Source organism: Zonotrichia albicollis, chromosome 1 (genome assembly GCF_047830755.1).
Source record: "Zonotrichia albicollis isolate bZonAlb1 chromosome 1, bZonAlb1.hap1, whole genome shotgun sequence".
NCBI classification, from domain to species: Eukaryota; Metazoa; Chordata; class Aves; order Passeriformes; family Passerellidae; genus Zonotrichia; species Zonotrichia albicollis.
Window position 1 is genome coordinate 98,235,138 of NC_133819.1, and position 12,978 is coordinate 98,248,115.

The following is a 12,978-nucleotide window of genomic DNA, read 5'->3' on the forward strand; positions in this document are numbered from 1 at the left end:
TTTTTACTGATAGTGGCAGGAAGTCAGTGTTTGGTGGAAAAATGGTATGTCAGGATAAAATGTCATTCAGGAAGATGGAAAAATAAGCACTTTTAACCAGAGGCGTTCTCCAAAGGATCTGTTTAAGCATAGAGTTTTCCTCCTGTTCAAGAACTAATAAACAAAAATTCTGGTGAAAGGCTTGTTTTTATTCTTACAAATGCAGTAACAAGTGGTTTAAGGAACATAAGTAATGATAGTCTAATTTCAAATTTTATTTTATAGAGGTTCTAAATTGCAAAGCCCTTTTGGCAGACAATCTTTTTGCTCCAAGGTTGTCTAAAATGGTATTTAGCTGTAAAATGTAATGTAATTCAATATAGGTATTGTTAAATGTGGTCAGGGTTTCAAATATAGGAGCTGGAAATGTGCATCTCTCTGTGGCTAGAGTACTAAAAGCTAGAGGCTTCAACTTATAAAAAATTATGAAATGTGTATGAAAATTATTTAATTCTTTTTGTTTTGTTATAAACCAGCTAAAATGAATTAAAGTTTTGTTTTTCCCTTTCATAATAATGGTGTTTAAATATTAATTAGTCACAAGCACATTCATGACTTCTAGTATCTTTTATTTATAATAGAAAATACATTTTCTGCAGTTTTATATCTTTTTGATTTCTGGTGCCTGTCACTTCAAATCTGCAAAGTTAAAAGACAGTTTTTCTACATTTCAAGGTTCTTTCTTTCAGTTGTATAATAGAATTAAAATAGTTTTACTTTCTGGAAAGGTGGACTTTGTTTATCTTCCCCTTAGGTTTTTTACACTTCTTAAACTCTCCTTGGTGATATTTCTTCATTCTTCCACTATGCTGTAATGAGGCACAGATTGTAGAGAAGCTAATATTTTTATCCTGTTCCTGTTGATGTGAAAGCCTGTGATCTGGAGGCACACTGTGAGACAGTGTGATATTGTGAGACAGTACCACACAGTTTCTCGTGTGGTTATATTTTCTGTTGTTATCTTTAGTGAAATCAACAGGCGTTTTTATGAACGTTATTATCAACTTCTATGGTATAGTGTAGATTTTAATCTAGATGTTTCAATTACTGGGTAAAGGAAAAACCAGTAAGCTTATTGTAAAATTTGCTGCCTTTTATTTTGCAAAATGATGTGTATTTTAGTTAAGCTTAAATTCTGTTCCTTGTGGAGATGTTCATTGAAATTTTTCTTCCTTTGTGCTGATCTGCCTTGTAAGCAAAGTCATTGCAGAAATCAGTAGTGGTGTGGGCTTGTTTTGGTTTTGTGGGGGTTGTTTTGGGTTTTTTTGTGGGATTTTTGGTTAAAATGGAGAGATTTATTAAGTTAAATTGGCCTAAAACCAATGGAAAACAGAACTTCTGTGAGAAAAGTAAAACCAAGCTTTCAAAAGGACTGTGCCATTTTCTGTCATTTCTCACCCAAACCAGGTCACTGAAGCTACAAATTGCAGAAGCTGTGGTCATTATCGCTACACATCTAGTCGCATACAGAGAGAAATTTTTTTTCTCAAATATATCAACAAGGTTTCTGCAGTGTGTAAAATTTACAAGAGATAGAAAAATCCACAAAGAAATTAATGTTAAATTATAACAAACAACTAGAACTTTATCTTTTTTAAACAGATTTTGTTTTGAGCATGTTGAAGGATGCTGAATTTTTATCTTAGTTAAAAGATACATTGAAAATTCAATGCTGTTGTGTGAAATCCATCTATGATTTTAAATAGAAACATACCATCAACAAGTAACTAAGCCAACAGTTGCACTACATTGATTACTTAAGGGAAACTGTCACCGTATGGTTCCTTAAGATGTCAGACAGTTTTGGCATCTTCACTTGTGTGAGGTTGAAAATATTTGGTCTGGCTCCAGATATTCTGCCTTGTTCTTCATAAAACCTTCTAGCTCCTGTTTTCTTGTTATCTGGGTACATTAGGAGGAGGTTTATATTTGCAGTAAATGTAGGCTGTAGATTTCTAAGCTCAGGCCAAGTTTCTTTGTGGCCGCATATTCAAGCTTAAAATTGTACAAACTATAAAAGTTACTAATGGACCAGATTAGCCTTGTTATTAAGAGACACTCAGAAGAAGAAATGAAAATTAATAAATACCAGCCTACAAGCAAAGAGGAAACTGTTACAGAGAATTGTGCAAGTAGCTCAAGTGGGTCTTCATCTCTCTGTTTTTTAAAAGATCTCAAACAAAATAATCTGTGAAGAAAGTCACTCCTATACCAAAAATGCAGATCAATGGGAATAGGTAATATATACAGAAGATTTGTAACACTGCTGTCTGGATGGGGGAAATTAGTGTCTTTATTATGAACTTTAAAAAAGTTCAGTAGTCAGATTTACAGCTGTAGTAAAGTTCACAATTATTTTCTTAATTAATTTTGCAATAGGTTTTAAAGAAATTCATATTTTTTCAAAGTATACTATTGTTTAAATCTGTTGTGACTTTGGCTAGTTGTTTCCTTCTCTGATTCAGAGCTATTAGTTGTTGAGGATAGTTAGCATTAATTTTGTAGAAGCATATAGGAAAATTAAAATACCAGAATTCCATGTGACAAATAATCTCTTGTTTACAGTGGTGTCTTCTGAATATCAAAACATAATATTTCGTCTGTATTTGAATTTATCCTCTCATTTGTGTAGGCAGTAGGAGAGTGACAATGGAAGTTCTTGAATTGCTTGTTGAAGACATGTCCCTTATTGGTGATGCTATTTCTGAAAATGTTTGGGAAGATGACAGCCTTTTTGCATTGGAGTTGGTAAGGTTCTTCAGGTTTTGATCGGTCATATTTTTCTGCTTTGATAAGCTTCTGATACCTTCTGCATCAATTCATGTAACTAAGCTTCTGCTGAGCTGTGCATTTGAAAATTTTAAGTAGTTTTTTACTAGTTCTATCGATGATACTTTTTAAAATGTAAGTTCTTTTACCAGACAATACTTGGAGTTTCACCTCAAGACAGTAAGCAGCTGTTGAGAGAAGCACATTGTAGGGGAAGGGAAACTGAGGGAAAAGCACTGACTACAAATGTTGGATGCCAATTTGATGTACATAACAACTTTCCCTTTCTTTACTCATTATAAACTATCTGTTTAAAATTAGGGAGATAACTGTCTAGATCAAGACTGGAATTCTAAGATACATGCTATTCATTTCCTACACTTTTCCCTGCACAAATTTCAGGTATCTTAAAAATGTTGCTTAGCTGGGAAAGGAAGGAGAGGCCTTTTTGGCTCAGTAGAGATTCGAAGCATTAAGGTGCTGTTAACTAAATATTTTAAGTTGCTGAGCACAGTTGAGAGTTGTTATATGAATTATAAAATTAGTGAAAACAGATAAAATGATTATGACTTGCTCTTTTGAAGAGCAAGTAAAAGCTGAAGCATAAGCTGGCATGGCTCAGGCATGTAACAAACATACCAGAGTTGCAGACTGAAACTTGTCTGAAGACTTGAATTAAATGTGCTCTTAAATGCACTTGACTTATTAGAATTCGTGGAAAATACCACTGAATATGAAACAATAACAGCTGCAATATTAATTAATAAAAATATTGCTTTAGGCTTTCCTGTTCTCTATTTTATAATTGCTAATATTTGAATTTATAAGACCTATTGGTGAATAAGAATTTTTTCTTTTAATTTAATCTTCCAATCTGTGAAAATCTATTATAATTGATCAGCATCACATCAGTGCTGAAGATTACTTGCAGAACATTTAATCTCAGAAGCTTAATATCTCTTCATCTACTTGTATTATGATCTGAATCATTATATTTCATTGCTCATAAATATGTATACCATACTTATTATTATTAGTGGGATAATGTTTGTTTCCATAATCAACAAACCCCTGAAAATAAGGTGGGTAATGGTACACAGTTATATTGATTTTTTTTAAATAGGAGAGAGAATGAAAAATGTTTTGCTGTTTCCTTCGAAAATCAATAGGGATAAAAACCTCACTGATGTTTTCAAAGTTACTGTGAATTGGTTTGGGAAGGTTTTTTTTTTAATTTTAAGTAAAGCTTTATTATCAGGTTCAAAACAGGACTTAATATTTCCTTATTAAGACTGAACTTCAAAACAGGTAAAATTTCAGAAGGTAAGAAGTGTAGTGAGCAGAAATAAAGGTTGTGGGGGGAGAGAGAAAAGTGGGAGAGGAAAGGGGAAAGAGCAACCAGGAATGGGTAATTATTGAGCAAAGTATTCAGAACTAATAGTGAGAGTATGCTGAGGTCCAGGACTAATGCATAGGTGACAAAAACTTGCTATGTATTTTGCAGCATTTATGCAGTTTTAGCTTATGTGGCATAATTGTGCTGATGACGCTGCAGGTGCTGTGTATACACTGTAAATAAACAGTGATGTTTCATTTTTTTCTAATTATTGTATTTCTGATTTTGTTTTCAGAGAGACAAATTGCTTCTGGTCTTGGGTTTGCTTGGAGAAACTATATTATATCACAAAAGCAATATAAGTGCAGAACAGCCTAAGGTGATGCTGATGCATCACAGAATGGCATTTATTAGTATTTCGCTCTTCACTGTTAGGTTGCTCCAAGTACTTCTCCCTGTAGAAAAGGTATGTCATCACTAATTATGAGTGATTGTCTCTTGGTTTTGCATTTTAAGAGGGCAGTAAGAGATACTTTCCTCAGAGATGAATACTGAGAAAATAGGCCCTTGGACAGAGAAATTAATCTGATTTGCACTGGGTGATATATGTTCACAGATGGCAACTTTGTCCATTCTTCAGTTACCAGTGTATTCTGCAGGTTACAAATCTTAAAAAAAATACCCAGGACATTTTTAATACAGTTTTTAAATGAATTTTTGAAATTCAGTATTCTTTTTCCTCCTGTAGTGTTTTTTCTGATATGATGTATGGTTTGCAAGGCTTTGCTGCCCCCTGCTTTTTTGTAGTATGTGTGCAAGTAAGAGTAGCATTATCTAACATGTAAAAATCATCACTCTTACTCTGATGGAATGTAGTAATCAATTACATTTTGTAAATTGGAGTGATTTTAACTATTCTTTGCTTCCAGTGCTCTTTTAAAATTCTGTTGTAGCTCTTGCAGTTCAGGGGTTTTTGTTGTTTTCTTAGTGGGGAGGATTTTGTTTCTTTTAATTTCAGTTGGGAAGGTCTGATGAAGTTTTTGTGAGATGGAAGGTGTTAGATGTGTAAACCTGAATCAGTTTTAATTTTTTGGACCAGTTTTTAGTGGAATTTAGCTTTTTCTAGACACTAGTTAATGGGATTAGAAGATTAATTTTCAGTTACAGGGTTTTTGTCACAAATATTAATTCTTGTACCTGAAAATAAGTGTAGATATACAAATCTAATGACTTTTCATAGTTTTTATGTTTTATGTTCTTGTGTACCTAATGCAAAGTTTCCATTCTGTGTATAACAGTTCGAACAAAGTTACTGTATTTGAGGTCAAAATATAAGTTGAAAGCAGGTACACTTGCAATTAAAAATAAAAGAAAAAACCAAAACCAACAAGAAAATCCCAGTCCTTAGTTTGCAATATGACCATGTGGAATTGTAGACAGCTTTTTTAAATACAGAAATAATTGTGGTTTGTGTACTCTCTGCCATCTCGTGGTCAGACAGTGAATTGACTCCGGCCAGCAGTGTGCAGTGCCTGGATCATACACAACTTTTGTGACTGGCTGCAGGTCTGATATTAGGAGTGACATCTAAATAACTATCACTTTTAATAAAGAAAAAACAATTCTTCAGATAAAACTCATTTAATGGAATGTGTTTTCTAAATTTTAAGTAGCAGCAATGCTGATTGTACTTGTTGAATGACTGGAAGTGCTATTGTTGATTTTACTGTATTTTCAGGCTGTTATTCTGACAGTTGCTTTCTTTTTCAAAGGCGAGTAAAGTCACACAAAAGAGTTTGCTGAATGCTTTGTTCCTTCTCTCACTGGATATGTCATTCTCCTTGGAATACCCAAGTGTGCATGAATCCATTGCAGCCTATCTGGAGCAGATGAGTACTGAGAACTACAGTATTTATAAGCAAGTTTCAGAAGCTGCATATTCGATTGAATGCACTTGTAGCTTTATGGTTGAAGTTCATAAGGAGGTGTGAAACTTTATTATATAAAATATTTCCTATAGGCAAATTTCTTTCCTTACATTGTTTCCTCTAATAAAAATTGAAATCTAACACAGCAGAGGAAGATCCCCAAGTATAAGTATTCTGTATGATGCAAGGTGTAGTTAATTTATATTTGTTTTCATTAATACTAGTCATGATGTTGGTAAAAAATCTCATCTGAAGTAAAAACAAAGAAATAAACAGTTGGAAATTGGAAATGTGCACGGGACCTCCTACGGGCAAAGAAAGAAGCAGCAGCAAATATTCTGCTTATTTATACAAACATATACATATATATCAATATATATCTTGACATATAATACATGTGTATTCATATAATACACTATTTATTTTATATCTGTTGAAATATATAGTGTGGGTGTATGTATGTTGTCCAGGAGTTAAATATATCATTCAGAAAATTTTAAATCCCAAGTACTTTAGCAATTGCAGCTTTAATAAACAACTACTAGACTGGCTGAGGTTTGTATTTCACTTTGTCATGAAGACAACTGCTTTATTAGTTAAGAGATTCTAGCACAGTACTGAAATATTCTTCTTCATTATCCAAATGGATAAGCAATTTTGCACAATACTGGTTCCATTGATACTGATACAAATGAAAAACATACAGAATATAAATATAGTGCTGTCTTTAATCAGAATTAATCTATATTTTGTCTAGGCAGGTTCTGAAGTTAGTAGAAGTAATACTTTGCTCAGAATATGCTCTTTACAATGAAATTGACTCCATCAAATTTAAATGGCTCATGTTTAATGTATTTGGTTTATTTGGTAACCAGTATGATGAAGACATAGGTACTCAAACTAAAAAAAAAAATCTAACTTGTTGCAACAGTGGGATGTTTAAAGTTTAATAGTTAAATCTTTTATTATGCTTCTCTCACATAAAATGCATATTGATTAAAAAGTAGTGATTTGAACAGTGTTAAAGTGTTCATGCTGTGAAATGTTAGATACATTATTCCTACTGAGTTTAATAGAAGTTTTTTTTGGACTCAGCTGCTGAAGGGCTTTCAGCTCCCCAGAAGAGGTTCTAAATTTTTTTTTGTTGGAATGCATTGGATTAGTTAATTATAAACTTCTCTGTGAAAGACTGAACAAAAACCTACTTAGTATTCAATTATGATAAATTTGGAAAAATTATGCAGTAAAATTGAATGCTTTAAATTTTACTAATTTTGTTAGTTTGGTTCTTTCTCTTCATTTTACTTCACAGGGGGACAAGAATCTTTCTGAATTACTAGAATTGGCAGATCAGGCTTTGAGTAGTCTACCCTTCCACCTACACTTTCCCTTGCTTCAAGAATGCATTCACATATGCTCAAATATGTGAGTACATTACTATTTAAAACTCTGCTTGAGAAAATGTGATTTTTCTTTCTTTTTTTTAGGATAAAGTTTCTCAAATAGGAGCTCACTTCTCTGTTCCTTGTAGGAATAATTATTTTCTTTTAGCCATTGAATGGGCTGATTTGTGCCATTCTGTGGTGGTGTTCTTGAAAACTAAATTTCAGTTGCTAAAAAGTTAATTGTATTCTATGTACAAGCTTTTATGATTTTGTGTGTAAAGTATGTGATTTATAAGGAAGCAATCTTAAACACTTTGACTTGTCTTTCAGTTTTCTTGAAAATCCTTTGCCCTGAGTATATTTGTATCATTTACTTTTATTTTACTTTCAGAAATCCTAAAGGACTTCCTTTATTGTAGATGCTTTATATTGCAACATGGCAGCTCATTTATTAAACAGGGCATCTCATTTATTAAACAGCCTATTTTTATTGCTTTTGCAATTTTTTCCATGTCTCTAGTTAGAGATTATGTTACCTTATGGTGCCTGAAAAAGTTCTTGAAGAACAAAAATTTAATTATCTACTGATTCAGAACTTGACTTTAGGGATTTTTTTCAAAGGAGACTGCATTTGAGGGCTGTCCAGTAAATATTCTAAATGATGAAATATATAAATGTTTTTCAATGTTCTAATACTTTTAGAATTTATCAGTGTTTGTTTGATGTTTCAGGCAATAGGAAATTAAATTTTTTAATTTAATTTAATATCAATTCCCTTCACGGTAGTGAGATGGACTCTAACCTCTATACTGAAAAAATTCTAAAACCACAGGTGTTTTTTATAATCATATATGTGGTCAAATATGTCTACTAAGCTCAGTAGAATTTTGTGTTTTCAGATGAACATCAATGTATTCTGGGCTCTTAATTTTGATGAGAGAGTTTTGAAAAACTGTGATCTTTGATTACCTACATGTTTAAAAGAATAAAAATAAAAATATACAGACACAAAGATTGATACTATGATTTTGGCAAATATGTCGTCATCTCTGAACTTTTTACTGTTTTTCAGAATGTATACCATTACAGGAAGTATTTTTCAGATATTATCCTGAAATGTGGCAAGAAAATTTCTGTAGGCATCTTTAGGTACTGTAAAATAAATTGGTTTAATTAACTTTTTTCATTTTTAGTTGGAAGTCTGCTGAAGCCAACTCATTGCTTCAGGTGGAGAGTCAGAAGTTGCTTCTCCATCTATTGTCTCATCCTTTGTTGAATATAAAAGCTGAAGCCTATCACTGCTGTTTGGAAGTGGTTAAGGTTTGAATTATTGCTTACTTAACACTCTTGGTGTTGCACTCAATAATGCATGTTATATGGTTTTGTCATAAAAGCTTTTTTAATACAAATTTTCTTTACTCTGTTATATGCTAAAAAATCAGTGTAAGCCTGGGCTTGTAGTTTGCTGTTACATTCTTGTTTAGGTTAGACTTCAGGTACTGCACTTAAAAATGATATGTAAAGAACATGTAAATCCTTTTATATACTCCTAATATTGTTTGTTGTTTTGTTTTCTTTGGGTTTTTTCCCCTGTTCTGGAGATGTATTGTGTGTATCTTGTTTTTTTAGTTTTTTTTTACATGCGTATTTTGTCATGGCCTTAGTTTTTTGTAATGATACAAAAAGAGATAAAGAGCATGAACTTCCTTGAAGTATGGCATGAACTTCCTAAAGGTGTGGCTGTACCCTATGCTATTCGGGTATTTATCGGGTCAATTTGGGTATTCCATAATATTGGCTCACAAAATAAAAATTATTTTTGTATTTTGGTATAATACTTGAATGAAACTTTAATTTCCTATAGTGGATATAATCTATACCTAGTGTGCTTGTAGAACTGGTCTCTCTGAAAAAAAACCCTATCTCCACTGAATGGCACTTGTCTCTCTTTTGCAAGATTTTTACCAACCTGTTTTATATTTTTCTTATTTTAATCTAATGCCAAACATTGTCTTATTTAATGTAATATACAGATTTTTATTTTTTTTTCACAATTATTCAAAATAAAACCAAAATTATTTTCTATTTCTTAGTCCTGTGTAGTAGCAGGAGTTTTCAATCAGTGATCCAAACAGATTGTGTTTGTTCCAGGGCTGTCACGTTTAGCTTTCAAAACTTATCTTTCAAAGTGCATGGAAAAAGCCTTTTACAGCATGACAGCTTCAGTCTGTCTATAAAACAAGATGTGGTAGTGGAGACTGACTTGAATTTTTAGCTAACCAACTTTATTTTTACTGAAGGACTGTCTAGGCATCCATAACATTGCCAAGCCCGTGCCGTCAATCTGCCAGGGAGTGCATTTTCTTCTGCAGCCTAAAGTGTTGTATGAAATCTGCACATTTGGCCTTCAAGAAGATAAGAGTGAGGTACGGTGTTTGCTGGCTGTGTTTGTAAGCTGGTGTGCACGCAGAGTAGGTGTTGAGATTCTCCATAATGGTCTAATGCTTACCTGAAGTTTTGACCAAATATGGTCTCTTGCATACAGAAAAGATACGTAAATAATAAGGTTGTAGTAAATGGAAGAATTTTTTTTATACAATTAATTCAGAGACAAGATAATATTATGTGAATAGGATGCTATTAACTGTAATAAAGACCAATGGAAAATGAAATAAGATATGTTTTTTTTACTTTTTTCCTGTAATATTCAGCCCTAGTAAAATGTGTGTATGATGCAAAAGTGTGTATGGTGCTTCACATTTATGGGAAAAATGAACTTTGAAGTCTCAAGTTTTGTAAAAGTTGAGTAACCTCTGAAATAGCCGAGGAACAAAAAGACACTTTAAATCTGCAAGTATTTGCTATGAAATTGTATTTCACCACCACAAGCATCTGTGTTTAATTATAGTTATGGAGCATTATAGAAGTGTTCTGTAATGTTGTAGAATAGGACTAAATTTCCATTGCGTTCATTTATATGCGTGACTGCTTAACATATGTCCACTAGCCTTTAGAGCTAAGTAGGGAGTTCTGAGAGGACAATAAAGTTACTTATGTTTTCTATGACAACTCCTTTATAGCTGGTCTATAGCATCCCTACAGTCAGAAAGAACATTGACTACCAAATTATTTATATGTTTTTAGCTTCTTTTCTGGAATGAGATTTTCTTTTGATCCAGTACTATGCACAGTTCTGTTTAAAAGTGTTTTTTTTAGATGTGAGCATTTTAAAGAGAGAAATAAAATGTCTTTGAGAACGTATGTTATGTTTATGCTTTGAATGTAATTTATCTTTTGCAAGGAAGGCATTTATTTTGGCTACTATATTGGATATGTTATTAAAAAGACTGGGAGTTTTCTATATTAGTGTTAGAATATATTTCTATATTAGTATTAGAATATATATTTCTATATTCTTTTTTTTCAAGCAAAAGAAATAGATTTCAATTGATACTGAATTAAAAGAATCAGAGCTAGTGCCTATTTACAAATTTGTCACATTTTGTTTTCTACCTTATAGTGCATTTTTATGATATTTCTAACAAAATAGATAAAGAACATTGCATCCAAGTATTTTTTAATTTATATTACTTCTTGTTGTATAACTGCTGCTTAAGTGTTCATAAAGTATCAGTTCAACCTTTTAGACATTGAGAAAAAAATTGATAAGAACCTTGTATTTCAAGCTAGGCTTGATATTTGCCATATGATTCTCTAAAGCCAGTCTTTCTCTAAAGATAGGCTAGAGCGATATTATTGCAGGCTGTCCTTGTTGCCTGGGGTGAGAGGATTTTTAGCTCTGGCAAAAAATGCAGGGTTTTAGCTGCTGAAGGTAGGTGTTTTCACACTATTATATAAGAGTTAATTCTGATAAGCTGGGCTTTTTTCCTATGTTCCCATGGCATTAATAATCTTAGCTTGTAAATAATCTAATATTACACGTTATGTAGATTATATACTGGATACGTTAATGCAGTGTGAGCGCTGTATCTTATGGCTTTTCTGGTTTTGATAGAGAACTTCAGATGAGTTATGATACAGCTTGAAATATTCTGTAGCCTTTTTAGTTTGATTCTTTGCTTCAGGAAAGTGAATTGGCCACATAACAGGCTTTAAGTCTCTTGCCTTTCTCTGTCTTCAGAAGCATATCATAGACTGGGAATAAAATGCCCCAGAAAGGCAAAGTCAGGAAAGAAACGAAACAGAATTTCTTTTACCTGCAGGATAGAGGGACCAATAGGTGTAGAAGTTTTAAGTAATAATTTATTTTATTTCAGAAAAGACAAACCAGAGTTCTAAGGAGAAAATGATTTTGTGCTCTTTAGGCAGAACTATTTGTGTGTTTTCTCTTGGAGGCTTTTCAAACAACTTAATATGGAGTTGAACTGATAATTTAAGTGTAGCATTCTGCAGTAACAATATTTTGTCTTTGACATATTTTTGTATAAGATTTTCAATTTTAGCGTTGACAAACTGACTTAGACACATTGGTGGTTGCATTAGTGGTTTGGTTTTTTTTGTTATTGAGCAGGTGAACTCTACAGCCAAGGCCATTCTAATACATCTGTTGCAAGGACGGTTAATGATGGAAGTATTGACTTGGAACAAATTTATTGAGGCCCTCTGTCCTGTAATTCCTGTTTTACAGGTACTTCTAAGTGCTTTAATCTGAATTTGATGTGTTCAATCATGTATATCAGGTCAAGTAGCAGATGGAAAATAGATAAACAGTAGCATACCTACAGATTTGTTCTATTGGGTGTCAAATGAAGAAAAGTTTTATAGATGTCCTAATATCAGTAAAGTTTGTTAGTACATTGAATTTGTAGACACATTTTAGCCTGGTATTACTTGTGCATGAAATTTGAAATGTTGTAGCATAAATGAACCAGTACTGACTGGGGCTTAAAAGGTTTGAAGATACCAGGGGATAATGCAAGTACAGATTAAAGCATTCATAATTACTGAAATGTCCCCCATGTCTTAAATTTGAAAACTGTAGCTTCTCTGTAATAATACTTTTCTGATCAAATACACACTCACAAAATAGCAATCAGCCTAAGCTGTTTTTTTAGTATATTTAGATACTTGGTTTTGGTGGTTTTGTTTCCAATATTATAGCAGTATCCCTTAAGCTTTAATCTTCATGTTTCCAGCAAGACATGTACAAAACATGTACAGATTTGATTTTCATTATTTTTACTCTCAGCTTGATCTAAATTGAGCTTTTGCCTTTCTCCGTTGGATTTTCAGCATAATTGCTTCATCTGGATTCTTTACTGTTCTTTTACTAGTACTTGGAATTTCCTTATTGTGATCTGCCCTTAGTCTTCCAGATTAGGTATTTTGCTGTGTTTGCCTGGTATCTGTTTTTTTTTGCCTTATTTCTCTCTTAGTTAATAAATTCAAGTATACCTTTTGTCTTCATTTTCCCCAAAAAATCACACTCAATAATTATACCAACTTCCTTGTTTCCCTGCTGTGTGTTCATTAATTGCCTGCACCTCAGTATTACCCTAAG

General features: G+C 32.6%; 1 protein-coding gene across 4 annotated transcripts in view; it reads left to right on the top strand.

Moving 5' to 3' along the window:
* The window catches only part of RTTN (rotatin), a 79,952-nt gene that overhangs the window by 11,749 nt on the left and 55,225 nt on the right, over positions 1-12,978 (top strand). For 3 of the 4 annotated variants that reach the window (XM_074547875.1, XM_074547887.1, XM_074547890.1), the window contains 7 exons: positions 2,672-2,787; positions 4,440-4,610; positions 5,917-6,129; positions 7,385-7,497; positions 8,651-8,777; positions 9,758-9,883; positions 11,986-12,105. In XM_074547875.1, coding sequence (XP_074403976.1) covers positions 2,672-2,787; positions 4,440-4,610; positions 5,917-6,129; positions 7,385-7,497; positions 8,651-8,777; positions 9,758-9,883; positions 11,986-12,105 — 986 coding nt within the window. The remainder of the gene's footprint in view (positions 1-2,671; positions 2,788-4,439; positions 4,611-5,916; positions 6,130-7,384; positions 7,498-8,650; positions 8,778-9,757; positions 9,884-11,985; positions 12,106-12,978) is intronic. The other variant, XM_074547882.1, reaches the window with a different exon arrangement.